The sequence below is a fragment of the Diprion similis genome, chromosome 8, assembly GCF_021155765.1.
Source record: "Diprion similis isolate iyDipSimi1 chromosome 8, iyDipSimi1.1, whole genome shotgun sequence".
Taxonomy (NCBI): domain Eukaryota; kingdom Metazoa; phylum Arthropoda; class Insecta; order Hymenoptera; family Diprionidae; genus Diprion; species Diprion similis.
In genome coordinates this window covers 20,650,730-20,678,721 of record NC_060112.1, presented here as the reverse complement: position 1 = coordinate 20,678,721, position 27,992 = coordinate 20,650,730, and the positions used below count along the sequence as shown (strand labels likewise).

Genomic DNA, 27,992 nt, shown 5'->3' with positions numbered 1-27,992 from the left:
TCCTTCGAAAAAAGCGTTGTTCATTATTATACCTATGTATTTGGTGTTTGTTTCACAGATTTGACAAGAAAATTTCACAAGGATGCCGTTTCCTTTCCTCAAATATAACACATCCGGCAAAGCACCGTTAGTAACTATCATCATCAAATAAATGCATCTCTGCTGATCCTCAATGCGCATAACGCGCAACAAAGATCTACTCGATCGCGTCGTCGGTTTCGTGCAGTTTTGTACCCCTTATCGTACCTACACTGCACATGCATTGATATGTCGAGTGAGAGGTAGTGAGACAGTAAAATGTATTCATTCAAAGAAACAATTGTCGAACAGTGCCTGACTTTTATACACTACGTGTACATACATACATTAATTGTAAGCTATTAATAATTGCCGAATTGGATATACCTATACATCGTTTACAACAGGCACCTAGTCACGAGTTTGAAAGTTTCTTAGACTTTTTCTAACGCATCTCGAGCATCCTGATCGCCCCTTTCCTCTGGTTTCTGGTTCCCGATGACCCTTCTGTCGCCGTTTCGCCTTCACCAAAATCGCTGTCTGCTGTTCCACAGATTTCTAAGACTGGATCTAAGGTCGAACCGGAATTGGAAGTTCTGGTAGTATCACGCTATGTTGCTACCACTCATCGTAGTCACACATTTTTTCTCCGCCGCGTTCTGACTCTCCGAGGTACTCCTTACCGCCTTTGGTGGACTTCCAGGAGAAGTTGTCACTTCCCCCGGTAACGCGTTGTTGTTGTTCGTCGATGTAGAGCTTCTCCGACCGTTTTCACGCGTTGGCAATTTCACGTCGAACACCGACGTGTCCGATTCGATGTCTGAATCGATCTAAATCAGTCAGAAATTCATCTTTAAATTCCACACACCCGACATCTCACAGGAATTCAATTTTACTGATAAATTTTCAGAGCTGTCGCGGTCTCCGTTACAAAATACGATGACGGAAACAGCTCGTCGATGATGATGAGTGAGAAAAAACTCGATTAACGAAATCAAGGCGATTCCCTTTTTCCCCCCAACCCAACACGGCGCAGAATTTACCTCGTTTTACGTACGCGAAAGGGACTTTGTGGTTTTTTCATTAAGATTTAAGAATTTTTTATCATTTGTTTTTTCCGTAAATTTGGCGAAATATTTATAATTTTCTCTCGTTGTTCATATCTTTTGCTCTCTCAAAGTTATCGTTAATGGACCCAAGGACGCCGGTGATGATGATGGATGACGTGTTACCTTGCTGAAACACACTACCTGTCTGGTAGCTGGATGAGGGCTCAGGGACAATCTTTCACTGGTATCACTTCCGCAGCTCGAACTTTCGCTCATTTCCTGAGTGAATTTCCGCGACGTTCTCGGACTCGGTGGACCTGCTCTGCTCTGACCACCAATTCCCAGCCCGATTCCTCGTCCGCAGATTTGGGATTGTATGTGCTCGCAAACCCTCCGGAATCTCCGTATGTTACCTGTTAATCACACGAATATCTCTTCAATTTTCAGGTCACCCGGGGTGCAGGACAACGCTCAATTTATTCTGACTCCAAAACGGAAGAACTGATTGTCAAACTCCTCGGTACAATGATTCCTTAACTAGACGTGGTTCTAATGTATGTACCTGAACTGATTGCCAGAGAGGAAAATTGTCGCTTGGAGTCTCAACCTTGTTTGAGCGTTTGACCTACTCGAGATAAAATAGGTTCGACAATTTTTATGGCCACGAAGAGATCCGCAATATTTTTCTTTCATAGCATTCTCTGCATTTTTTGCACAAAATTATTTTTCTCACGAAGATCTGCGAACGACTTGAAAAAATTTGTTTGAAAGTAATATTGTCGGGATTGAACATCCGGCGAGGTTCACACGCAGAACGAACGCCAGGGTGCATTGACCGTAATTTAACCGAGGGTGAAATTTTTGGTTCTAAAAATATGAGAGCGCTATGCGCGTATAAACGTAAAATCGATCTAGTTGCGCTTGGAAGAAAGCCAAAGTCGAGGAACGGCGAATGCCAAACAGCCTTTCGTACCCCCTGCTTCCTGGCTTCCTCTAAACTTGTTCCACCCGCAACCAAAAGCTCAATTTTATACACGAAAAATACGAGCGAACGATAATGCCATTATAAGTCTGCATAAAGGAGTCGTCGAAATCTTTAATCTAATGCGAATTCTAACACACGGATATGCAATGTATTATGCAAACGTAGCTAAGACTGTTTACATATATATGTAATAAATAATGTATATGTACTTGCAGAGTTATAACACGAAGTTCCACCGATACTCGTTGAGCTTACACAATTCCCTGGCACATGGGGACAAGACAAGAGCCTGTTTTACAATTTCAGGGATCTTGGATCATTACGAGTTTTCGAGTTCAGGACGTAATCATAATAATACACATAATTTCTTTTCTTTCATAATTTTCTATACACGGTTACACCGATACGAATTATTCTTTATTTTTTTTTTCTGGTATATTAGAGTAAGGCTTACCACTGAGTAGCGTAAAGGTGACGGCGAAAAGATTTTCACTTGGCTGTTTTGAAATAGCACTTATGTCGACTTGAAACCGCACCTGCCGCTGGAACATGGCTGGCGCGGTGCTTCCCCTTTTGTATTCCACCCTGAATGACATTGGCGAACTTACGCTGTGGGACAATTCCGCTATCTGAGGACATGGAAGTGAATAATTTCTGTTAATCCGTTGACTTTAAAGTGAAAATATTCACTCCAAACACTTCTTGGACGATTTCGGGATGTTTTGGACACGTTTCAGAAATTAAGTTTTTATAAAAAATTTACATTTTCTCGCAATGTGAGTATAATTCTGAAAAATAAATTACGCTAATAGATTTGTCAGAAAATTTTCCCCCTATTTCACATACTTGACGATTATTGAATATATGGTGTGTCGCGAGAATATCGTAAAAAAATATGAAAATCAAGATTGTACGCTATAGTAGTGTATAAAAAAATCGAATTGGTTAACTGGTTTTCATTGCAGTTCGTCGCATCTATCACATAAATTGTTTATCACTCCGTAGTATAGATAAAAATAAAAAGGACTTTCTCGTTATGCTTAATTTATTTGACACTATTCATACATCCACTCGCTCTCGATTCGTTCGACTTTTTCGTCGTTTTACATCGATTTTAAAACTATCCGACAATAGTTCTATACGAGTGAATCGAAGTTCAACGCAGCTTACAGAGCGCTCCTGAATCCCAGAGGTATTCCTCCAGTGTTATTTTCAGCGACCGTTTCTTTCCTAGATAATGAATTATTCATGTAGAAGTGAAAGCCATTTAAATTTAGTTACAGTCCATTCGTTTCGCAATTGACACGCAGACGAGTATTCCGGTCATTTGGGTAATTCTTACGCGGACGTTTTACTGAGACAGGAAAACGCTTCTGGAAAATTCAACCAAGAAATTATTCGATTGTAACCCTGCTTTTTAAAATCTCCGCGGGAAGTGAAGCACAGAAATAATTCCAGACCTGCATGAAATAGAATCTCGACTTTTCCGATAACGGGCTGTGTTAACGGAAATTGGAAATGCTAGAAAATCAAGGAGTATATACATATAACTATAGTATATATCTGTAGTCGGCTGTAGTTAAGCCTTTTCACCGCGTTTACCAGTTTAATTATGTATCAGTTATTGACGAGTCATATTATTATTATTAACAACAACAATAATAATAATAATACTATCGTGAATTCGATTCAAGTATTAACCATTTCACCCTCATTTCACTTATGAGTAATTGAAAAGAGCAGGCGCGAAAATCGAACGGTGAGATATGAGTTAATTATTTTCACTGCGTCATGTGACAAGAAATAAACAGTCAACTTACCGAGAGAAACGCGTGTATCAAATCCGCCTTGATGCTAGCCAGGGGTTTTTCCTTAACCAGGATCGTGATGGTTTCATCTTTTTCGGTCGCCATTAGACTGCCGAACCATGATTTCTTCGTCAGTTCAGGTGACGAGTCCGGTGTTAGTTGCACCTAGGATAATCGGTACAAATTATTTAATTATTATCTCGTAGAATAAATAAGCTTTGAACAATGGTCGTGGCGAGCATTACCTCTTCGGAACTGGTGAGCAATTTACGCCGATGAAACCTCGGGCTGCCAAGGAAGGAGTTTTTAAGTGTAGTGAGTCGTGACCTCCAGTGATGAGACCCAGATCCTGCACCGGTGTGAGGAGATCCTGGCGGCGTCATACCGACAGGAAGAACTGCGCATGAAATGAGAAGAAACGAATTGAAACATTACGTAGAATCAGGCGAACCGCTCGCACAGCAAGCAGGAAATTCGACCACGAGAAAAAGGATCATCCTCAGACGTCTCTAAGGAAATGCAAAAACTGCACAAGCAGAGTTGAGCTTCTCATTAGACATTGTAACCGGGGTGAGTAACTGGAGTACTCCACAGTGTCGAGAGCTGAGTTGGCCATTCAACAACGGATGTCTGGTTACTGCATAATATAACATGTTTGTGCCGCGATGTCGATCCTGCAAGGGTCATCCTCTGGTGGGTTCGGTCCTGCAGGGCGAAATTGCTGGCCGACCGGACAGTGAAACGTCGGCGAGTTGTAGAACGATCAAGCATCTGGGTCAAGCACATTGAACGTCCAGTGAGTAATGAGTAACGTACACGTTTACACTGGGGTCTAGTACCAAGTCACGTATTCATTACCAGCGCTCGTTGTAAACATGCCACGGCAACACCTGCAGGCTGCAAGAACGATCTTATAGTGGGAATTCGATCTCTGGACACGATGAAGCAAAGCTTATCGACTGTTTTACGATCTCAGGGCGAATAGTTGTGGCTCGTTTCGAATGCCACGTGCACTAGGATCCAAGGGAAGATGTGGTTACTTGCAGGAGAGGAGAAGGTGGAGAAGAAAGAAATGTGGAGTGGACTATAAAGTCGTTATGGGCCAGTCTCGCGGACCTCGGCACAAGTAGCAACTTGTCGTCAAGTTTTACACCTTATACCTTTGGATCGGACAAATTGTCCAAATATTTCGCCTGTGAATTCACTTCAACGCAAGTGTCTAACGTCTATTTTACGGAGTATCGATCACTGCGTTGTGAACATGCTCGTGATACAGATATCACAGTGCTCAGTCGTCGTACACAAGTAAATCTATACGAAAGACGTTTCAGCTTCGTGACGAAATGAATCGGGGTTCTCCATTTACGAAATAGAAACGAAAGAAAAAGATATTTTCCTCGAATGCACGAGAAAGCTGGTCTGGATTTTGACAAGATGACAACTCAGAATATCAACCGTCCGTTGTGAATGGATGGGCTGATGCCACGCTCATTTTAAGAGCATTGTTCACCGTGACACAGTTGCTGCAGATGCATAGTCACCGCATGCAGAGCTGGCAAGAAAGACACCATTCTGCGGTTTTTTAAAACATCTCGTACTTGGGTATGTCGCGGTGAGGTTCGGTACTTTTTCTGGTGAAAAAGTCGGTGCAGTAAAAATAACGAAGAATGCTTTCCAAGTTGGAAAGACTTCCGACATTCCCGTAGAGTAAAACTCCTTGACATACGATGTATACATACGAGTTGAGCAACAGGCTTGAAACTCAATTAAGCTAAGCCCTAATTTTGCTAAGCTTACAAAAAAATCCCGCTAATTTGGCAAAAACTAATCGGTGTGGATATATTCAAGTTTTTCTCCATCGGTACCGAACCCACAATTTTCACCTCTGGCGAAGTTGAATGTATGCCTGCATACACACACACACACACACACACACACACACACAGATACTAAATGGGTACTGAAGCAAAACTCAAGCGTGTACAAGCACTGAAGTCTGCAGCTAAACTGCGGTTGGCGTGACAAGGAGGTTCTACTCGCGCTGCGTTTCACTGGCTCGTGTTCTTTACCATTAAAACGAGAACCTGGGGCGAGGGGCAGGTAGAAGTGCGTCGTATAGATTATACGATATGGAAAGTGAAAAACGTAGAAGCAGAGGCGGAGCACAATGGCGAAGAAATGAGAAAACTGAAAGGCGGGGGAAAGGCGCAAGTGCCCGTATTAATAGCAGCTGAGCAACTCAGTCCATTGGCAAACGTTGAAACACTTAGTGTAATCGGATACGACGACGGTGAACGATGGGGGAAGTTAACCCCGCAATGAGTATAGTTGATCCATGGGGTCCGCTGTCTAGTGCACGTTCCGCCTTGCGCTGATGCGTTGTACTTTGTTATCCGTATCAAGTAGCTCGACTGTGTGTGTTTTGAATGTACACAGAAACTGGAGATCACTATCTTAATTAAATGCATTATATAACGACACGTTACGACGACGATCACCTCGAATTCGAGGCTCAGCGAGCTCAGCTGCTTTTCTCGTTCGATAGACACGCCAGATAGATACCTTCTATCCCTGCGGTATGATTGATACGTACTGAGTTTGCGCTAGATTTCATCGTGCCTGTACACCGTGTGAATTTATTTACACGTAATATTAATCGACGCGCTTCTATTCGGCCAGCCTGCATGTTTGCATGGCATCCATACTGTGGCGGCATATTGCGGTCACGGGGAATATAATATAAATTTGGAAATTAATTGGAATTCACGGCTTACGATAGAACGAACAGGTGCATCGACCCAAGTGCTAATCCAAACGGTGTTGTTTAAACGTGCTTTGTTTATTGAAACCCCAACCACAATGAACTGCTATTTTAATTCACCCCTCAAAGGTTTGCCTAATTTTATCTGCCCGATGCTTGTCGAGTGCAGATACCAATTACTCGTATTCGTCTGTCAGAGAAGGTATACATATAGTTTGTAAAGAATGGTGGCTTCAATGGTATCGCAGCTTCTGTACCAGACATTCGGAATATGAAACGCAAAAACAGGCTTCCCACTCCCAAGGAATTATCACCTAAAGTAAAACTATAGAGGGTAAAGGTAAGGAGAAGTATCTCATATGGGTTTTTAACTGAAAAAGTGTCCACCAAAGAGCGACAAATTCAACAAGTTACCAGAATGGCGTCTTCTTTTAAATATGGATCTTTTGCTACAACAAGGCCACCTTAATTCACTCCATTTTATGGACACTTTCTATGCACGGAGATAGTCCTCCTTACCTCTATCCTCCACAAGTAGATCGACGAACCGGACGTGGTGCTTACCAGGTTGGACCTCGTTCAGCTCAATCCCAACGCTGGCCGGCGGTGGAATAGGAGGTGGCATCACCTGGGTCTGGCTGCTGTTTCCGCTTGATGCACCGACGACGGATAACCTGTAAGGACTGCCACTTTGGGCAAGATGAGAACTCGGCACCGCTCTGTGAGGACTGAGGAAACCGGCAACCGTTGGTACGTGAAGTGGCGAACCACCCGGCGTCGAAGCGTGAGAATGAGAGGCATACGAGTGCGAACCAGTGCTTGGAGAACGCCGCGCATGGTGTCTCGCACTCCCGCTGGAACAAGGGAGGAAAAGTGGAAAGAAAACATGTGTGACGTTGCTTCGGGGGGTTCGTGCAGTGGAACAAAGCTCGGCAGCTCCGCAGTAGAGCTGCTGCGTTGCACTGCCGTTCCGTAACGATTTGAAGTAATTGCGTACTTGAGTATACCTACAACAAGTATGAACTTCAAGGTGAAAAGGGGAGGCGCGTGGAAATATAACGACCATGTAGAGAGAGCTTATCGCTCACCCGAGTCTCGCGTTTCAAGTTACGATTAATTACAATAACGCGTTAAATTCTTCATACTCTGGACTTGGAGGCGATCGATTAAACTGAGAAGTAAATCATACCATGCAAATTTCGCAGGATCAGTCAGTGCGGAGATGAAAAATACGCCACCGTTTCGAGTGTTGCGATAAATATGCAGACGTTGGATTTTCTTTTATTTAATACACTAGGTATAACCGAAATCGGTAATTATTTTACAATTTTCTCATCCGGAGATGTGTCTTTTACGTGGTCACGGAAATAACATGGAGTTAGGTATAAAAAACGCAAGCATTTTTCATCGGGTAATTCTTACCTGGTTTGTCTTCTCGGCGTCAATGGTGACCCGTGACTGATTTGCCCTAAGTTCAGAGCCGTGCTGCCATTAACTCTACAAGTGTCTACTCGTTTCCTCGGTGGATCAGCTTCCAATTGTCCGGTCGAGCTTCTCATTCCACTCCTTATCACCTCGAGCTCGTCCTCACACGCCGGTCTTCTCCGCTTTCGTTCAAGTAGTAAAAAGTATATAACCTTCTCCGTGTTGTGGCTATAAAATGAACGCCGGTGAACCAAAGTTGGACTTCAGCTGGACATCAATGTTAAAAAATGGCCAGAGCCAGTTGATTAACGAGGAGATTTTCCCCGGCTGCGAGTTTGAGTTTGCGTATAAATAACTAATGGCTGGCAGCCTTTGAATCCAGCATTGATTATAGCATTAATTTTCACGAATGCGGAATTCCGTTTGTACAGATATATATACATTATTCTTTGAAAATCTTACGCAGTGTTCTTTACGATCATGGGGAGAACTCACTTGGGGCTAAGCAGTTCCTGTATCAATTTATCTCTCTCCTTAAAGCAGCCAAGGCTCGCGATCGCCTGAAGGACGTCTGGATCTATCGCATCCACGGACGGAATGACGTGAGTTTGAACAACATCCATCATGGAAAGCTCCAACTCAAGTTCGCCCTTCCCTGCGGCCGTCACCCATATGTGCCTGTTTATTTCGGCGAGCTAAAAACGAGGCATTCGAGTACATTTCTGGCGATCGTCGCGACGGGGTGAGAACGAAGCGTGAATAAAACGACCAGGAAACTCACAGTCAGTCTCTTATCGGGGTTGACTTCTAGCATTCCACGCAGAAGGTTCTGGCAGTCGGGCGGGACAAAATGCGGTATGTGAAACACTCCGCGTTTCACCTTCTCCAGGAGTTGCCTCAGGTTGTCGTCGTCGAAAGGCAGGGCGCCGATTAAAAGGGCGTACAGAATGACTCCGCACGACCAGACGTCGGCCTTTCTTCCGTCGTATTTTTCTCCCTGAGGGTGTTTGTGCAAAATATATTTATATACTCGGCCGGTCATTCATCGACTTGGATAGTCAATTTGTCAAATCTTCAGCCGTGCAAGCGCTTTTGGATTGCGAATTAGTGTCAATTGCAACTGAAAAGCTTAATAATCGCACGTCACAATCCGTGTTCCTGGTCCCTAAAGTCTTTTAACGCTGCAGCTGCTAGAAACTATACAAACGGTAACTGTGTTAGAGAATTTACGAGGTTTCAAGAGTGTTGCAGCCATAAATTTGCCGTAAACGCGTTACGCGAGGGAACGTCGGATAATACATAACATATATATATATATATACATACATATACATATACACCTATATCTCTGTTACCGATATGATTTAGCTCAGCACCCTTACACTGGCAACAATTTCCTGTTGAGAAATTTCATTAGAGATTCTACCACCACCCGTCGATGATACGAAGACCTGGATACAGCTATACTGTAGGATTGTAGAGATTGTTTCCGAAATTGCTTATTTTAACTCTTAGCGCTGCTACCCAAGGACGCGAACCTCTCGATTTGCTCAGGCATCGCCATATTTTGCAATTAGTAACGTATTCTCGGCATTAATATTAAACCTGACGTTATATTTCATTGGGTCGTTAAAGTGCCGCAGACCTTTACAAGCTCTGTCTACCTCTATTCATCAGAAATTGACCTTCGATGATTTTTTCGAGGATTACTTCAAGAACGTACGACATGAAACGAAGGAACAACAGTCAGGACTTGAAGTGGATTAGTTTTTTCGATTACCCTCACAATTACGGAAAGACGTCATCGTCGTCGATTAAGTGTTCGTTAAAACCGCACGAATTGGGTAATGGTGGAATAAATTATTGGGTTATAAATAGATGAACGATAAATAGGTTGATTGGAGCGGCGGTCTGCAAACGTTCGTTTTTAATTCTGGTTGGAATTGTGTATATATGTATGTAACAGGAGGGCTTTCAACCCTCATCGATTAATAGACAACCCTTCGATCAGGAATGATGTTAATCCAGTTCACGGCTCCCGGCTTCTTGGCTGATCGTGAATTAGTTACACATCGAAAGGCATGCGGCTAATCGTATGACTTACCCTAATTACTTCGGGACAAGCGTAGTGCGGCGATCCACAGCTCGTTTCCAGTAACGAACCCGCCGGCTGAAGCGATGCCATTCCAAAATCCGCTATTTTTATGTTATTCTTTTCGTCCAGAAGTAGGTTCTCAGGCTTTAAATCTCTATGACTGCGAGGAGCAGAGAAAAGGAGAAGAATTATTTAACAATTGCTTTTCATTTTTTATACAGACTCGCGTTGCAGTCAAGTTAATTAAAATGGTTCGAAAAAAGGGATTAAATGTGGCCGCTGACAGAGCTTTAATCACGATGCGAGGCCTCGCAAGATTTCAAAAGGGTGAAACGTATTGATCAACCCTGTGCAATATCCGTAACTCAAGTACGGCCAATGTCATTATCAATTCCACTCTGCCCTCGTGGGGTGTTGGGGATATGAATGTTGGATTTAATGTATCTGGAAAATTTCCACGCTCGATTTACGGAAATATTAAACGCTCGATGGTTACGAATAAATGTTATTCATTCAAAGCGAACGAGGAATATAAATGCACAGAAAATGTCGAGGTGCTTGAATATCGCGTAAAAATCATCCTCGCATCGTGAGACTGAGTTTCAAAGGATAAAATCAAACAAACGGAGGCTGATTTCCCAGAGGGAGAATCTCCAGTGAAAACAGGTGTATGATGGCTGCACATAGAAAATCCCTCTTATATATATATCATAACACGCCATCTCGCATTGATATCCACTACCGGCCGTGTATACGTTTGAGTGGTTTGAGAATAGCCGCGGTCACCTCACGCCATAAGTGTTTTTTGAGAAAACAAGCCTTCCCTTGTACAATTCACACTGTAATTTGTTTATTTTTCCGGATATCGAATATCTCGGGCAACATGAACCAAGGCTTCACTGAAAGTTGGCAAAAATCAATTTCCTAGCCTTGGATACCCTGCGGTTCACTTTCGCAACGAGGCAATCAGCGCCAATCGATACGTCGTCGCGTATAAGTCGTTGTACGCCATAACTGTACCATAATCGTGAATGCGGTTCTGGGGATACTACATGTGCCGACGAAGTCACGAAGACAATTTAAGTTAGTCAAGAGTAGGAAAATGACAAAACACAGTTTGAAAAATTTTTAACAAAGTTATTTTCGCCAATAATTGTAAACAGGAATGAAACAGCATTTCTATTATGTGTTAAGAACGAATTTGAGGAATTTTGAATCGCACTAGATATTGACATATCGACAATTTGAGAAAAGATTTCATGGCCGAAACGATCAAAATGCTTAAAACTCTAGTCTTTTTGATCCAATTCTAATGTTTTTTGCTTCATATTGTTCACAGAGATCACCAGGAATTAACTGAACTTTTCTTTCACCAAAGTTGACTACAGTGTGAATGAAAATCGATTTTTGTGCGTTTTAACTGTACTATAATGTGAAATTTCTTGAATATCTTTCAAATAATTTTCTCGACATATGGCCAACAATTAAAACAAACTGAAAAACATTCGAATCATTTCCACCACTTAGAACGTTCTAATCTTAAAACCTTTTCTCAAATTATTGAATGATCAGAATCATCTTTACCACTTAGTTACGAATGTTTGTTTCACTGTACATTTCTTAAACGGTTTTATCTTGCTCCCGTCAGTTGGATGAAAGTAATCTCTGGCTGCAGATTGGAATTGAAAAATAAGGAATGGTCGGCGCAGCTGCAGTATCGTCGATAGCCGATGCAGAGGAGGAAGAAGAAGAGCATCTCTGGAAAGGTTATTTCGTCTGGCAAATCGAATCTACTTCCGTATTTATCCAATCCTCTCGATCCGTTTGCCAACTAGGCCTTGGCCACCTGCCCCCGCACCCTCTCACTCTTTCTTGCACCCCTTATCGCCTCGCTATTGTTTTACCGTCTCGGTCAGAAGAGTGACGACGGCGAATGGCAGAGCGGACCTTAACCCATTTATCCTGTATCTATCCGGAGCTGGCGGAGTTGGGCTCGGCACAATTCCTCGCACACTTTGCCATTTACGATCTATTGATTCAGTCTTATTTGCCCACTCCTGATGAAGCCTAGTTCGCCAACGGTATACCGTTCTAACGCAATTATCTTAATTTTTTGAAACTATGTAACTTTGAGAAGCGGGTCAAGGCACGTGTTTCTTTCCTACTCCTTAAAGTTTCGAGGGAGCGATTGAATCTATACACCAAATATCGCGTCACGTAGGGGATGCACTTTTTGCAACTTTGCACCAGGCGCTATAGGCGAGATAAAAAACGGGCTCATCGATCCTCGGGGATAATTAGCGGCAGTAGCGTCAAAGATTTGAACTCAGAGCTTTAAAAATGACGGAACAAACTCTTTATTTTGGCAAGGATCACTTCAGAAGCCAATCGGTGTGATCCGGATCCGTAACCCTCGGATATTTGGCATAAACAAAGATGGAGAGAATTAAGGAGAGAGTTAAGGAAATTGAGAAGTCCGACTTACCATATACTATGACTGTGGCAGAAATCTAGGGCGGAAATGATTTGTCGAAAAAATCTCCTTCCCTCCTTCGGCGTCAGCCTTCCCTTCTTGACGAGGTAGTCGAAAAGCTCGCCCCCCGAGACGTGCTCGAGAACGAGATACCTGCAGGTGCGGATAAGAAATGAATGAATGGGTGCTTCGTACGTGCAGCAGACTTTTATTACGTAACGACCAGAGCTGTGGGTAAACAAATCTGGCTTCTATCCGTCTCAAGCTCTCTTATGATTCTTTTTCTACATGGTTGTTGAACGTCGATAAAAAGTGATCCAAACAGCATGTTTCGAGCAAAGGAAAAGGCTTTATCACCGATCAATTTTTTGCCGATCATTCCTTTTCACTCTCTGTCGGAGAGGGATAAGGGCTCGAGAGGTTCGCAGGGTAATAAGCGAAGGGATCACCGCGGGTTCAAGGGATTTTTAATCACGAAAAAGCCCGCCGCCACAGAAGGGCTGCCTGAACGGCGAACTTTTCGACACTTACAAATACTTCTTGTTCTCGTAGACGTCGGAGAGCCCTAAAACGTGGGGATGATCGATCAGCTTCATAATGGCGATTTCTCGTTCCACCTTCATCAGGACCGTCTCCGAGAGTTTTTCACGGTTGATGATCTTGATGGCCACCTTCTTGCCGAGGACGCAATGAACCGCGAGTTTCACCAGACCTGGAACATCAACGTGCGATAAAAACCGTCCCCGTTCAACTCGGACGATGAAATGAATGGGCATAAGATATATACACTCGAAACCACTCGTTTAACTCGCTCGTTGTTTGGATGAAAATTTTCACCACAAGGAGAAACATTCGCACAACAAATTTAACCACTCCAAATAATTCCGGATTTTCAGACAAGAGCTGATCGCACTCTTACCGAGAGGCTAAAACGCTTGTTTGAACTTTTCCGGCAATAAATTGCAGCTTTGAAGGTGAACGGCCTCCGCCCTCGTTCCTCGAGCCAATATACTCGCGTCTAACAGGGTGAAAAATAGTCTTACGTGGTTTATTGGACGGCCCGAAAGAATAGTTCGCGGGGAATCGGAGCAAGCTTCTACATTTTCCTTTTTACGATTCTATCATCGGATCCCCCATAACTCGCACAGTTTTTCCCAGCGGAATTTGCGCGTGATGCATTGAGTGAAAAATCGAAGCAGCGCGAACGATCAGTGCGCAGGTAAAATATGCAGACGAACGTCTTTGTTTCTTGCCTCGGGAACCGCGTGATCCTTTCCTTCCGTCCCATTTTTTCTCTACACCCTTCTTACTTTTCCTCCGTTTACACCAGAATCAATTCGGCGCCCGGGAATCGCGCGCTGAAGAATGAGGGTTGAAAGAAAAACGGCCATTATGTACCGAGAAAGGAGTCCTGCAGGCTTGTGACGTCGCGTCTGGGACGATTAGCCAACCGCCAAACCTTATAATTCGTTAATTACCGGAGGGAAGGGAGGACCAGCCGATTACCGATGCTCTGCTCTGCTCTGCTCTGCTGCCACCGCGTTTATTCGATTACTATTTCAAGCCTGAGTGTATATGTATCTAGCTGTTATGCCTATGGGGGATTCCATTAAGTATTAACAGTGCCGCCACCTGAGCATGAAAAACGGGCTTCAAACTTTCGTTGATCGCGTATGAAAATTGAATAATTTCTCAAAAAAAAAAAATTAAAAATTTGAGAAATTGAACGAAAGCAAGTATAATTTGTACTATCAAAATGCGTTCAACGTACGCTAATTGGATTTTCGAAAATGTTAAATTTCCGTTAAGAACGGTGAGATATTTTTTTATGTCTTATAATAGTTACCACAAAATACACTGTTATGAAAAAAAAAAAAACTTTTTTCTTCTCTTTCTTATTATTATGTATAATTATCGTAGTTTGATGGTCCTGAATCAAAATAGAGTAAGAAAAAGTATGTACCAGGAGTTTTTTTTTTTTTTTTTTTAAGAAAACGAAAAGACTTGGATCAATTTTAGATTGAAGGCTTTATTATTTATAGTTTCAAGCACATTTTAGAATTTTTTTCATCGAAATTAAAAACAAAATGGCCGCATGGCACATATCGTTTGCTACTTATATGCCTTATGCCGTCATTTTGTCATTAATTTTAATGAAATGTTTTTGAAAATCTTCCTGAAGTTATAAATGATAAAGCCCTCGAGCTCGAATTGCCTTAAGAGTTATCATTTTCTTAAAAAAAAAAAAAAAAAAAAAAATCTCCATGACTGCATAAAATAGAAAACTGATCCAGATTCGGCACTTTAATACCTTCATTTCTATCATATTTTTGTTTGAAGAAGGATTTTCTTGCTGAACAGTGATATCGTTGGACTAGTCAAAAAATGTGGTAAAAGTAACCGTTCGGTGTGCGATCGTAATAAAATTGTAAAAGCTAAATTTTTTGATCACCGCTACATTACGTAGGCATATCTGCTCGGAAAAAAGTTTTAACTTAAACCCGACCTACAAAGCAGACGAATTCCAGCTTCTCAATCGCCGAGATGCATGCAGACGGGTTTTCGAATATCTCGGTAACACGTAGGAGTACGTAGAGGAGGGATATTGATTTCCCCGTCGTCGCTCGACGGCGAACTGGAACGTAGGTACATAGATTCGTTCCCTGCAGTCGCCAGGATGGACGGACAGACGGACGGCGATGACGCGGGTGCCAGAAGCACCGACTGCATTTCTGCAGATTAATTGAAATTAACGAGAGTTCTATTAGCCCGCCATTTCGGGGAAGGGTGGCCGAGTTTATCAGCCGGGGACAGAGCCTCGCTGATCGATCACATTATGCCGACCCTATACCGAGAGTAAATCATTCCCCGGCTGCCAGGCAGACATCCTGCCGAGAAACCGATGCCTCTGACGTTTAGGAATTCATTATAGAATCACCCCCGTTTAATATGCCCGATCACGAAGAGCTCCTGAAATTCTCCAACGTCCTGCAGGAATGAATTCTGCGTCTCGCGCTGCCCACCGATTTAAAAGGAGAATTAAAAAAGACTGCCTACAGCTACGTGCCGTTCGAGGAAAAAAATTCTTCGGAAAGTAAATATTTTCCAAGGACAATATTGTGTTAGAAATTATTTTTTTTATTATTATCTCTTTTCCTCTCAAGCGGCATTTACAGCCTTTTTAAATTCTTCTCTTCAATTCTTGCCTATACAGTAATTTGGCATGAGAAATTTTAGTTGTCCGGCTAGGTTTATTTTGAGCGATAAGATTTGACGATCTGTAAAATATTAGTCCCGTAACCCTATCGGACTTTGAGAGAAAAATTACTCTTTATTTTTATGTAATACGAAGTGGTTTGAACTGTGTTGAATTATATTTCAAACCTTTTCGGCGGGCCTGATTTTTACCTGTAAAGATAGACTTCTTCTCGTAGATATTCTGTATTTACAGATTCCATGAAAAAAAAATTCATTTTCATACTTTTCTTACAAAATTTGTGGCCCAATTTTTCGGCGAAACCGATTTTCTAGAATGTCATTAGAGGACATGACTATAAAATAAACTGGAGACATCTTATTCCGTTCTTTATTTTTATAACCCCTATATTTGTGTCCAGAATAGGGGAGGGTGGGGGAAAGTGAGCACCTAAAAATTCTTAAATAACAAGGAATAAAATTAACCACCTGAACTTTTTATCAAATATGAATTATTAGCAAATCATAATTACTCTAAACATTTCAATCTCATTTTAGGCATTATTTGTTTAACGGGCCCATTTTGCCCCACCCTCCCCTACATTATTAATCATTCTCAACTCCATGAAGGCTGTTCAATCCGGTTCAAAATTCGCCTCAAAAGTCGATAAACCGACGGGGGATTTACTCCGAAAATCGAATTAACCTATCGGCGAGGATTAATTTTCACCGCACAATTCGTCGATCGAAATCTGGGCGACCCTGCACAAACAGAAGCGATGGACCACAGAGCCTCCGATTTGAATTAGATTAGACACGCGTCGTAGGTAACAAACCTCGGGAGATCCGGTATAATAGACATTCGGTATAATAGACATTGCACTCCAGCGGTGGTCGGTTGGTTGGAACTGTTTGACGCCACTCGCTGCAGTGAATACAGTCGAGTGCCCGGTCAGACTCTGTCGCAGCATCCTCTAGAGCGCAGCTATACGTGTATCGACGTATCAATTCCATCTGAATTATCCCGCTGCGTTACGAATTCGATTTATCCGAGGTAGTCGGCCATGCCGGTTAGAAAATTATGGATCTATATACCTAAGCATATTCGATACCCTTAAATTAGTCATGGTGGTAAGTATTTTTACTAGATATTTTATAATAAAGTTTTTTTTTTATATTTGGAGAACTTTTAAACATATTTCTTTGCGGTTTTTTGCATATTTCCGATAGTATGTTGATTGGTTTTCAATACTTGAAATTAATTATTGCGATATAATGTGAATTGTTATTGTTAGAAAGAAATTGATCGGAAAAAACCTTGGATAGAGCTTTTTGTGACGTTTTTTCGACTGTATTTAATGAAATTTGAAATTTTCGTCCACCATATTAGACTCGCAATTTTGAATTTTCAAGATCTGATTTCAGAATCGTAATCAGCGACCCCGGAAACCCTCGCATAGAATTTTTTCATCGTATTCGATCGAATTTGAAACTTTCGTCCGTGACATTGAAGTTTTTAAATTTGATCTCAGATTCTTAATCAGTGAGCCTAAAAACCACAGAATAGTATCTTCTTATTAAGGTTGACTCAGCGCATTAATGTGTAACTCAAAGGGTTAAAGCCAATACGACGTAACTTACGTCACGATTTTTTCCAAAGATGAAAAACACGGAGATTATACTTCCAAGCTTGAAAATCTAAATGCTAATAAATCGATAAATTCTTCTTATTGCAAAGAGAGGCCTAAAAATCTTATACCTGATCAAATTTGTCACCCAGATTGACGGTTAAAACAGTATTTAAAAGAAAAAAAATTACTATTCAGAATGTTCCAGCGAACGTCTGATGAATTTTCATACCTGACGGTGTATTTGTTATTCTCAGTTCTTATAAGGTTTGCCAGTGAAGCAATATATATCTATACATATACGCCCGCGGTGGAAAATATGTAGCGTCGATCGATCCCCTAAACTTCGACTCGCACAGATTTAACGGCGAGTTTCACGCCGCGCGTTTTCCGCAAGGAAAAAATACAGGCTTAAATAACTGCCGTTGTCGTTTCTCTATCCATTTTCATAGTATCGTTTTCGTAATTAGACATCCGGTTGAATCGTGCTTTAAGTTGTAATTTCCTTATTTATTATACAAGTATAATAATAATAATGCAAAAGCAACTTGACGGAGAAACTCAACTTGGTCTCTGAGACTTTGTTTTAATTCCGTGGCATGTTTTAATCTTGGAATATTTTATCAGCCGTTGCAAACTCTTCTTGCATGGGATTAGTTTGTCTTTCCGGTTGAATCAGGAAATACCTCTTCACCCGTCGCCTTTTGCACGCACAATACTTGAGTCGGTATATACATATTTACCTGCCTGTTCAAGTTGTAGATAGATTTGTTCACTGATGCAAATTCGCCGAGCTTGGTAGGCACGTATTATTTAGTAGCACGTTTACTCTAGCAAAACAATTCCAAATGATATTACGCAAGAAGATATGCAACTGGGAGTTGGCCGTTCTTGTTTACTGGGTAGGGAATTCCGTTCTGCAGAACTCAAGTTACAGACTTTGGTGTTCCTACCAAGTTAGGTGAGTGGTAGAACGGGTACGTTGATGAATGTGGAATTCGAAATTGTTACGCGAAATTCACACCGATTCTAAACCTGCATCGACTTTTTTTCTCCTCCAGGTTCAGATTAAAATGCAGATTTTCCAGCGGATTAAGACTAGATTTTATTTCCACTCGGCTCTCTTGATATACTCGCATACGTACTACCTACATAGGTAGGTATAATGGGGGCGAAATTGGCGCTGAATGCCCTTAATCAAGTCTGAAGACGTAATGTAGTAATGCAAAGAAAAAGTGGCACGGGCGTAATTTCGATCTCTGCAACGATATTTCAGGCTTAGCGTTCGCGATGAGTATAATAAGAGCTTGCACTTAGGTAGCGGAGATGATTTTTTCTTTTTTCGCCTGGAAGAAGTCGGTGGAAGACGGAATAATTTGAAACGATATAAAGGGATTTGAGAAGAAGAATAGGACGGGCATTATTCAGGATGGTGCGAAAAGAATGTAAAAAAAAATAAAAATAAAAAGGGTATTTCGCTCGAGATTCGCAGTTACGTCACGAAGGACCTTGCAGGCGTCTCGTCCTTGCCTTCGCCTTCGCTGACGGAATTAATGACGAGAAATTACGAAGTTTGTAAGAGGCGAGTCGGGCGCTAAGCGCGGAACAAGCGGGTGGCGGGAAGAATCGCGATGAGGAAAATGGAGGGAACGAGAAAAAATAGTTCGAAGCAAAGGTAAGCTCATTGGCTCGGGGAAATTGGCTTAAGACGACCTCTGAAGTCTAAGATAGGCGACGTCCGCGTCGCCGTTGGCATCGTCTTCATCCGCTTAAAACCCTCCTCCGGTTACCTTCAGCGACGTACAAGCCAGACAATGAAAACGTAGGACCTAATATCCATGCGTAAAAATGGGGAGGCGCCCCACATTCTGGGGGTGCGTTTGAAGTTTAATCGGCCCTAGACTGTCTGGATTGGAAGTTAGAAAAACGAAAGGAAAACTGTTTGAGACGTTTTTATTTTTATCTCAACTTTTCGCAACCGTATCGAAATCGCTGTACTTTGTTTACTCCTCTCCTTAGAATCATGTCATATCTCATGTCTTCTTTTGTGTAAGGAACTACTCGTTATGCATGACATAGCAACGAGGGCAAGTGCCTCTGTGGTTTAACGAGAGAGTCGAAAAGGCGAGTGTCAAAGAGATGTGAGAACGATCCAACCTTCATTTTTATTCCGAAAATTACATTCTATCTCCCCGTCAGGAGTGACGGCTGGGGGTGAAGAGAATGAGAAAAATTTGAGGGACGTGTATCGCCAGTGAAACTCGAGATCTCAAGGATATTTGAAAGCGATGTCGTTACTCTAACGACCGACGGTACCTAACAGGTCGACGATGTACGCCTACACCTAAGCGAAGGGCGGGTGGCTCCAGAGCAGCGCGAAACGAAGCGAGGACGCAAAAATGAGGGGGAAGGAATTTCATAAATATATTTGCATCACGCGGCAAATTCGCAACTCTTGAACGTAGCGGGTTGAACCATGCGATGTCTTCGACACCGAGACTGAAAATTACGTCCGTTCTGCATTATGCATAGGAAAGGGTGGGGCAAAGTGGGCCCCTGGGGTCAAAGTGGGCACCTTAAAATTCTTGATGTCTCAAAAAAATTGGGGAAAAAATTTGGACCCCCTCAAATTTTTATTAAATAAACGCGAAACGTTTCAAATTGTGCTTTAATCTCAAATCGTCAAAGTCAAATAATTTTCTCAACTTGAATTTATGATTACTTTTTCTCGAGAAAGCTAAATAATAAAAACTAAACATTTTATTCTGATTTCAGGCATTATTTTCTTAAGGGGCCCACTTTGCCTCACCCATTCCTATAATAATGTTGCGAAGAACCGGCGACTATAAACATTCACCCATTTTTCATTTTCGCTTTGAATTCAATCGCCCATTGATTCATATAAAAAAAGCATTCAAAATGTCAGATGCAATGATTCAAGACGCTTTCTGCTGCACGTTCAAGACCCACGATATTAGGAACGCGGCAGTTTGCAGAGAAAAATTATATCGCAGTGCCAGGCCACACTCAGACTCTAATCTTAGTGTCGACTTGGCAGACTTTGCTCGGTTCGATGGAGAGCCTCGATCATAGAGCGGAAATTCATGGAATTTTCAGAGTATGAGGTATAAACTGGGAGAGAAGCTTTACAGTGGATTGCAGGCTCGCTGCAATTTTACCTCTAGAATATTCTCCGAGCGGCGAATCCGCTCGAAGCGTATACGCGGGTAATTCAGACCGTGAACGAGGCGGATTTCCCATAATTCCGTGCAGTCTACGTTAAGAAAAAAGATTAACCGGGCCCGAAATTCGTCCGGGTAAAGTGATTGGCCTCGTTGAAATCGTCGCGGTTTTAGCCTCTGATTCTCGAAATTCGCCAGCATCCACCGCGATTTGAGGTAGTGCAAGTGCAACGCCGTGACGTATGCGAAAGGGATATCGAGTGCCGAGACCACCTTCCGCTTTTCCTGTAAGGCCAAATGCCTTCCTACATCATTTGCCATTCGCAGTCGCGAATATTCCACTCCGATATTCGAATTGACGGGATGAACGCGTTTCTCCTCCATCGATTTCTCACTCGTACCAACAGATGCGACATGTAGGTGCATCATATTCCTACGTGAATATTTTACATATGCCAATAAACATCAAATGCAAGCAAATATCATCCGAACGTCTTAAAAAATATTTTGACAAATTACTATTCTTCTCTTGGTATGGTGAATGATTTTTTCACCTGCACAAAAGATCGAAGATCTGTATCTATGATTCTATTTGTGAAATTATAGTGAAATTTGAAAAGGATATTTTTTGTCAACGATTACAATTTCGAGCCCAAGAATGTAGTTTAATCGATCAATTGACGGTTTAACGTTCGACCTTTTTCGACTATGGTACAGTTGAAATTTGAAAAAATCAATTCCTTGGATCCAGAGGATTATTTTGTAAAATCATTACAATTAAGGAAAAGTTGTGGGATAATATCGGAATATGTAAGTACGCAGATTGGATATAATTGAAGAATGAATTAAGGAACTCGTTTTCTACTCTGTTCATTAATTTCACCTCTCCGGTAGAATGTCCGATTACGAATGGCTGTGGATGTATACGATGGATCTGGGGTGAATATACGGACATGTGGAGAATCGAAATATAGGCATACCCACGTTCCTGACCTGAATTCCCGCGGGGAAAAACGTCCTTCGGTAAACACAGCCGGAATGTACACACACATACCTACACGGACGTAATATCTAGGCATAGATGTAGGTGTATACGATCCCTGCAGAGGTGAACTAGATCATCGGTTTGAAATTGGGTTCATCGATTTTCGGAGAAATTATTCCTGATTAGTCCTGTTTCTGCTAGTAGACCGAAAGTGCGAGATCCTGGCGATTTAACGCCACGCGTTCAATTCCGTGACGTTATACCCGCGAGCGAAATTAGCGCAGTTTAATATAAACAGGCAAACACAACGACGACGAACTCCTGCGGGCCAGAATCATGGCGTTTCTCCGAGGCTGTCCATTGATTTCCTGTCTCTGCCTGCCCGGCGAATAAGCCGGGAATACGAATCGGGAAGTAGACATTCCTGACGATGTGAATAGCAGGGGATGACAAAAACGCGGTTTAATATACCCGGATGCGTCGGGATTCCGGGATATCCACGATAATCTCCAAAATTCGAGAGCTTTTCTTCCCGAAAAAATTCCTTGAGACGTTATTTTATTTTCATTTCTTTTGATTCGTTTGAGAGTAGGTTCTTGTGCAGGCGCTTGTCTTTTTACCTCATTTTCTAGAATTTTTTGCTAAAAATCTATAAGGAATTTTGTGGTACCGGTTTTTTTTTCATATCAATCATACAGAATTTGAACTATTTTTCGAAAAATTATTATTGCACAATATTAGAAAATGGTGTCTGTAGATGTATAGCATAAAAAATGTGATTTTTACGATTTTAGTTTTCCTAAAGAGTAAATTAAAAAAGATTATTAAAATACATGAGTTCGGCTATGGCCCGAACTACAGTCATTTCATTTGGTTCGTTAGAAATTATTTAAGGAACAATAATGTAGCCAAAAAGACGTGAAATGATGGTTCAAGTTTAAGGTTATGCAAATTTGGGAATTTTTGCAATATCGACTTGATTGTAGTTTGTACCATAGCCATACTCACATGTTTTAATAATCTTTTTGAATCTTGTATTCAGGACAATTGGACCTTCAAAATTCACGTCAAACAACAAAAAACACATTTTCTACGCCACTATCTCTACAGACGTGATTTCATAATAATTTGTAATCAAAATTTTCCAGAAGATGATTCGAATTCTATATTATTGACCAGAAAAATCCGAATCCAAAATTAATCATAGATTTTTTGAAAAAAATTTCTAGAATATAAGGTAAGAAAAAGACAAGCGCTCTCTGGCAAATTTTCAAACGCGTGTTCGAATCACCATAGATGTCTGAATGTCTGACTTGCAAACGGCTGATTATATCGTTTTTGCACATCACGAATACCTGCGGATTTGTATGAGAAATCTTTAATCTGATACCTGTTTTAACGTCACAACGGGGTTTAAAATGAAAGGATACGAGGGTTGGTAAAGGCTGGGAAAAGGACCAGCGTATCCATTACTCTGCGTCTGTCTCGCGAGGCGACATTGCGGCGTTTTCAAATTTCGCGAAATGTTGATGAATCGTTCCAACCGTGGTGACGCAGGTTGGCTATGTAGCAGACAACTTTCGTGTGTTCATATAGTAATAAAAATACAACTGCTGCCGCAGGCGATATCCTATTTTCCTGGCATCATTGTCATTTCCGCATTGATGCCAAGGCGGCTATATAACACCTAACCCTGACCAATATCTCAACGTTAAAACGCACGCAGATTTTTATTTCTTCTTACGAGAGTGGAATTCCTCTCTCTCTCTCTCTCTCTCTCTCTCTCTTTCCTTTACCGGAGATTTCACGCGGTGGGCATCAGGTGTTGGTCGAGTTTAAATGGACCTCTCGTATACATGTTTAAACAGCTGATGCTATCGAGTTTGCAGAGGTAAAATTAACGAAGTATATTCGACGTAATGGGTACTTGGCGTGATTCTCACATCGAGGTGAATAGCCTTGCAAGTTATAGCTGCAATTTACGCTAATCGACTAACAAGTTTCAAAGAATATACCCTGGTGAAAAAAATTAATAAATCACAAATTGAATTACCAATGGGCGCTCAGAGGAGCCTGGATTACCCTTTAATTACGGAATAATTAGAAATACTTATGTACAATAAACGGAACACTGCGTGTTTCGTCCTTTGTTGAAAGTAACCAGTTGGCGAGAAGAACTGTGGTTTCTTCGTCCTCAATTTCTCATGCAGTAGATCTAAAAAAAATTATTGCCAAACTAATCTCGTAAATCTAGCACTTTCAGTGATTTTACAGTCACAGGCTAGAGCCAAGTGCTCGAACGACAAACTCCAGTCCTCCTCCTCCAAGTTGGGAAACGAATTTTCAAACTTTACACACCGATCGCGGGTCACAAATTCGTTTGTACGGCTGAGTGGATCAGGCTCGATATTGCGTAAATCCTGAGATTGACACAGTTCTGTAACACGGATAACTTCTGCCAGTTCTGCAGCAGTAACTGCACTGCAAAAATACAATGCTGACAAGCGGTTGTACAGGGTGAGAGCAAGTTGATCAGAGGCGGAAGAGAACATCGCGGGGCTTCGGCAACTCACGTACAGGGTGTCGTACGCGAAGTAAGGACGAAGGGTTAATCGGTAAGTCGTCCGTATCGAAAGGCATTAGCATCGGTATCGCGCGTATTACCCGAAGAGCGTGGGCCACTGTTCGAGAAATTGAAGAGGCGTACGAAACCCTAGGAAAACGCGTATTTCCACTGGCTGATCCATTTTAAACCCGCATCACGCGTGACGTCGCACCAACAACTGCTGTGATTCGTGAAACGTGGATTCGGATTCAGAGTGACCTGTATGATCGGAGTCTGGAATTGGAAAACATCGCGCACTTCCAGGGGTACGCAGGAATTGTACTGTCGCGTATTCTCCGGAAAAGGGGCAACTTCATCCTTCATCCACTTTTCCACAGCTGCGTCGATCCAGCAGCCCGGAATGCCGACATCTGTTACACCCTTGACAAGCATCCCCGTTTGCCCTCAAGATATCCGTCTCAAACATGGCCTCAAAGGCACAACTCGTGTTTCTTCCCCGAAGGTAATTTGTTTTTACTTGCTTTATCTTCCCTCATCTCTCCAAGTTTCAAACCCTCGACTATGTTTCCCTTCGCCTCACGTACCTCGGGATGTTCAATTATTTTCATACTTTAATGGCAGTCGGTGTTCGGGGCTTGAGGTGACATTGAAAATCGTCAAATCTTACCAGGAAATTCACCGATTTCAAACGTCGCACCGTTACACGTGTTCATACTCTGAAACCACTCATGGTTGTCGTTCCTCCAGGACTCTAATTCGGCAGGAACTATTTTTCGTGGCCAGAAGGTTTCGCGATCTATTCCAAGCGAGTGGCAGTTTAAAAGGCCAATTTGCGCCCGGCCATATACGGAGTTTCGTTCGCATCCCTTAACGTGCCCATCTCAAGCCGAGATTTGCCATTTCCACCCGTTGCTAAAGCCGGTTCAGTTTAATGGTCCGATTTCCTGTGTAATACGAGCGTCCGGATGCGCAGGATACGCGAAATAGTTGAAGGGTGCATGCAACATTTGTGGCTATGGCACCGTTTCTGGCCACCTTCGTAAAACGCTGTATTTAATAATCCAACTGCAGTTAATCTCTTCGATCACTTGTACGTCTCCGAGCGAGTTTTGAGCACGAGTTTTCAACACTGACCACAATCTGTTGTTTAAAAATTAGTGTTTATATTATATCTAATGAATGTGGCCACAACTGGAACTGAGGTTACCAAACCCGAAACAAGTACTCCAATAAATTTCTACCGAACACTGATAGTAACCTCCCCCATTTAATACCAAGGAACTTGACGTCTTTATCCCATGACCGAGTTGACGCTCTTTCGACGGGAAGAGTTTTATGGAGTTTGCAGAGTGTTCCGGCTGCCGTGGCAGCTTGGACCGATGGAATTGACGAGTCTCGTACCACTTTTCACGATGGACTTGTTTCACTCGCTAAGACGGAGAGGAGTTCTTTTTCCTTTTTGGACTCTCGGCGTGCTTTATGGCCGCGTCTTCGCGGTCCAATAAACGTAACAAGACGCCGAGTGACATGATTGTTATATCGAACAACGCGAATCGTCCTGGATGGTATGATAGGGCATAAAATTAAGTGGGTGTAGTGGAATTTCTTGAAAATATATTATCTATAGACCATCCATTTTGCACGGCTCGGCTTCGTCGTCCTTAATGTGATTAATTCTTTGTGGTGGTACTACATGGTGGAAATTCCGGTCCTATTTATCGGTGAGAATTTACGAGGAATGATTTAAATCATGAGCTCTGCATTCTTTCGATCCATCAAGTGGAAAATGGTCGTGCTTGCATAGTTGAGACTCCTCTACATTCTGAATATGCGCTTCATATCATGTCGAGTAAATTACTGTTTGAACAATTACATCGGTCAACACGAATTTCGAGTCTGGGATATAGATGTGAAATTTTGATTTATTTCACTTGTGTAGTAAAAAAAAAATAAAAACTTTGACCTGATAAAGTTTGCTGTTTATTTCGACGTGCTGCTACCTGCTGCTTATACTATCAAGAAAAAACTTCTGGACTTATTTATCAACGTAAAGAAGACAAAAGCAAACTTTTGTAAGTAATAAATAAAGATTGCGGTTATTATTTCGATGGATAGAATTAAAATTAATTCATTTAAATATACGCTCAGAGAATTGTTACTTTTTTTTTTGTCGTCGACCTGTGATTATTGTTGATGGCGAAGGCGAAGAGTAAGAGACATTTTTCACAATTATAATCCTAACACCTCGTGTTAGGGAACACCTTGGCGGTAGGTACTCAGAGAGGGCGAAATTTGAAGGTCGTTTGTTCTCCCGCCCGGAAATTGCAGCACGCCCTCGAAAAATTAAGTAATTTATAAACAGGGCGTTTTAATCGAGATTAACTACTTGAAACTCTTATATACGCTGCTGAAAATGAGTGGAAATCATCTAATCTAAATAAAAATTATGGACAGGTGAATTTATACGGGCATACGAGTAAATGCGTGAACAGTCGTATTTCCGTTTTTCTCACATTTTTTCTTCGATCATCTTTCTGAGATCCCAAGGTCAATTCTGGTAAGTTTCTTCGACGCGAACTCAATCAATCTTCTATTCTTTGGAACCGTTGTAAAGCGTGAATCGAGATGAATCTTTAACGCCCGCTACTGTGAAATATCGTTTTCTTTTTTCTACTCATCAGTGATAAGTTATTCAGTCTTCAACTCCACCGCGTCGCGTTTGCAAGCACCCTCGGTGTGGTGGAAAGCAAAAAATTTTACAAAGAGAATGATTTACCGCTTATATAATATATTATATTTATTATATGTTTATATACCTACGTATGTGTTTTCACTTATTACATAGGCGAAAATCTTTACGGCAATATTTTCAAGCCCAGAAATTATACACAAATATGGCAAAACCAAAGGACTCATCACTCTTCTTAAAAAACGAGGAAAATACAGAAAGACTCTTGAATTGGTAAAAAATCTGAGTTCAGAGACCGAGCATCAACCTCATAAACCAGACTTTTTGCTGACGCAGCTGTCTAAGTAGTTCTATTCTATTTTCATTGGCGTTTCTAATGGCCAGAACTTGTTCGAAACGCTGTCAGCGAAGATAAGAAAAACTTTTGGGAAAATCGGGGGCGGCACAAACGCCGGATCCGAGTCGGACCGTTTCTACTGGCGTCGCCGCAGGGTCACTCAGTGGTAATTGAACGGTGTTCGCCGGTCGAGCGACCTTGACGAAGCCAATTACTTACTAACCCCGCCAAATCGGTCTCTAGTCCGATTTGAAAGGTCCTAGTTACGGTGAAATTTCGAAAGGGCGTTCCGAGATCCTTAGCTTCAAATAGAGAGGACATTTGGAAAGAAAAACTGGCTCAACTCGGTTTTGACGAACCGTTTGATACGATTTTTATCGCGCTGAAATATACCAACCCGTCTGTCCCTTTCCCAGCGTTTTTTCCAGGCGGTAAGGCCCAACGTACTGCTGGGCCTCCTGGGTGTTGGGCCCAACAGGACTCTCCTTGCCCTGCATGTCGGATGCAGCACTGCTAAACCACAAATCGAAACCACGACTCGGTGTAACTCAGTATTCTTTCCTCACTTCCATCGCTCGGACACGTTTCCCGTCGCCTTCAACTACTTTTCCGCTTCTGCTTCGTCCCTTTTTTCCTCTTCTTTTCAGATTTTGTAATTTGTCAAAGTAAATTTATCACTTTCGCGAAATTTACTGCCTTGATTTGTTACACTGGTAGTAATAACGGACTTCGGATGTCACGTAGGTCGAAAGTCGGTTTCTGTTGGAGCGAAGATTCGCGCCCGAGTCACAATTCA

At 42.0% G+C, this 27,992-nt stretch overlaps 1 protein-coding gene across 3 annotated transcripts; it reads right to left on the bottom strand.

The window, feature by feature from the left end:
* Positions 1-50: 50 nt before the first annotated feature.
* LOC124409382 (serine/threonine-protein kinase BRSK2) lies at positions 51-27,834 on the bottom strand. Of its 3 annotated transcripts, none has more exons than XM_046886964.1 (13): positions 27,594-27,834; positions 13,146-13,326; positions 12,627-12,767; positions 10,151-10,301; positions 8,828-9,043; positions 8,542-8,741; positions 8,044-8,274; positions 7,186-7,475; positions 4,106-4,257; positions 3,873-4,025; positions 2,507-2,681; positions 1,251-1,480; positions 51-848 (listed from the first exon to the last, which is right to left on the bottom strand). In XM_046886964.1, the coding sequence occupies exons 1-13, from the start codon at positions 27,691-27,693 to the stop codon at positions 624-626; spliced, it is 2,445 nt and encodes an 814-aa protein (XP_046742920.1). In that variant the 5' UTR covers positions 27,694-27,834; the 3' UTR covers positions 51-623. The 3 variants fall into 3 exon arrangements, with proteins under 3 accessions (XP_046742920.1, XP_046742922.1, XP_046742921.1); XM_046886966.1 differs by having other exon boundaries at positions 1,269-1,480; XM_046886965.1 differs by having other exon boundaries at positions 7,186-7,472.
* Between the last annotated feature and the right edge of the window lie 158 nt (positions 27,835-27,992).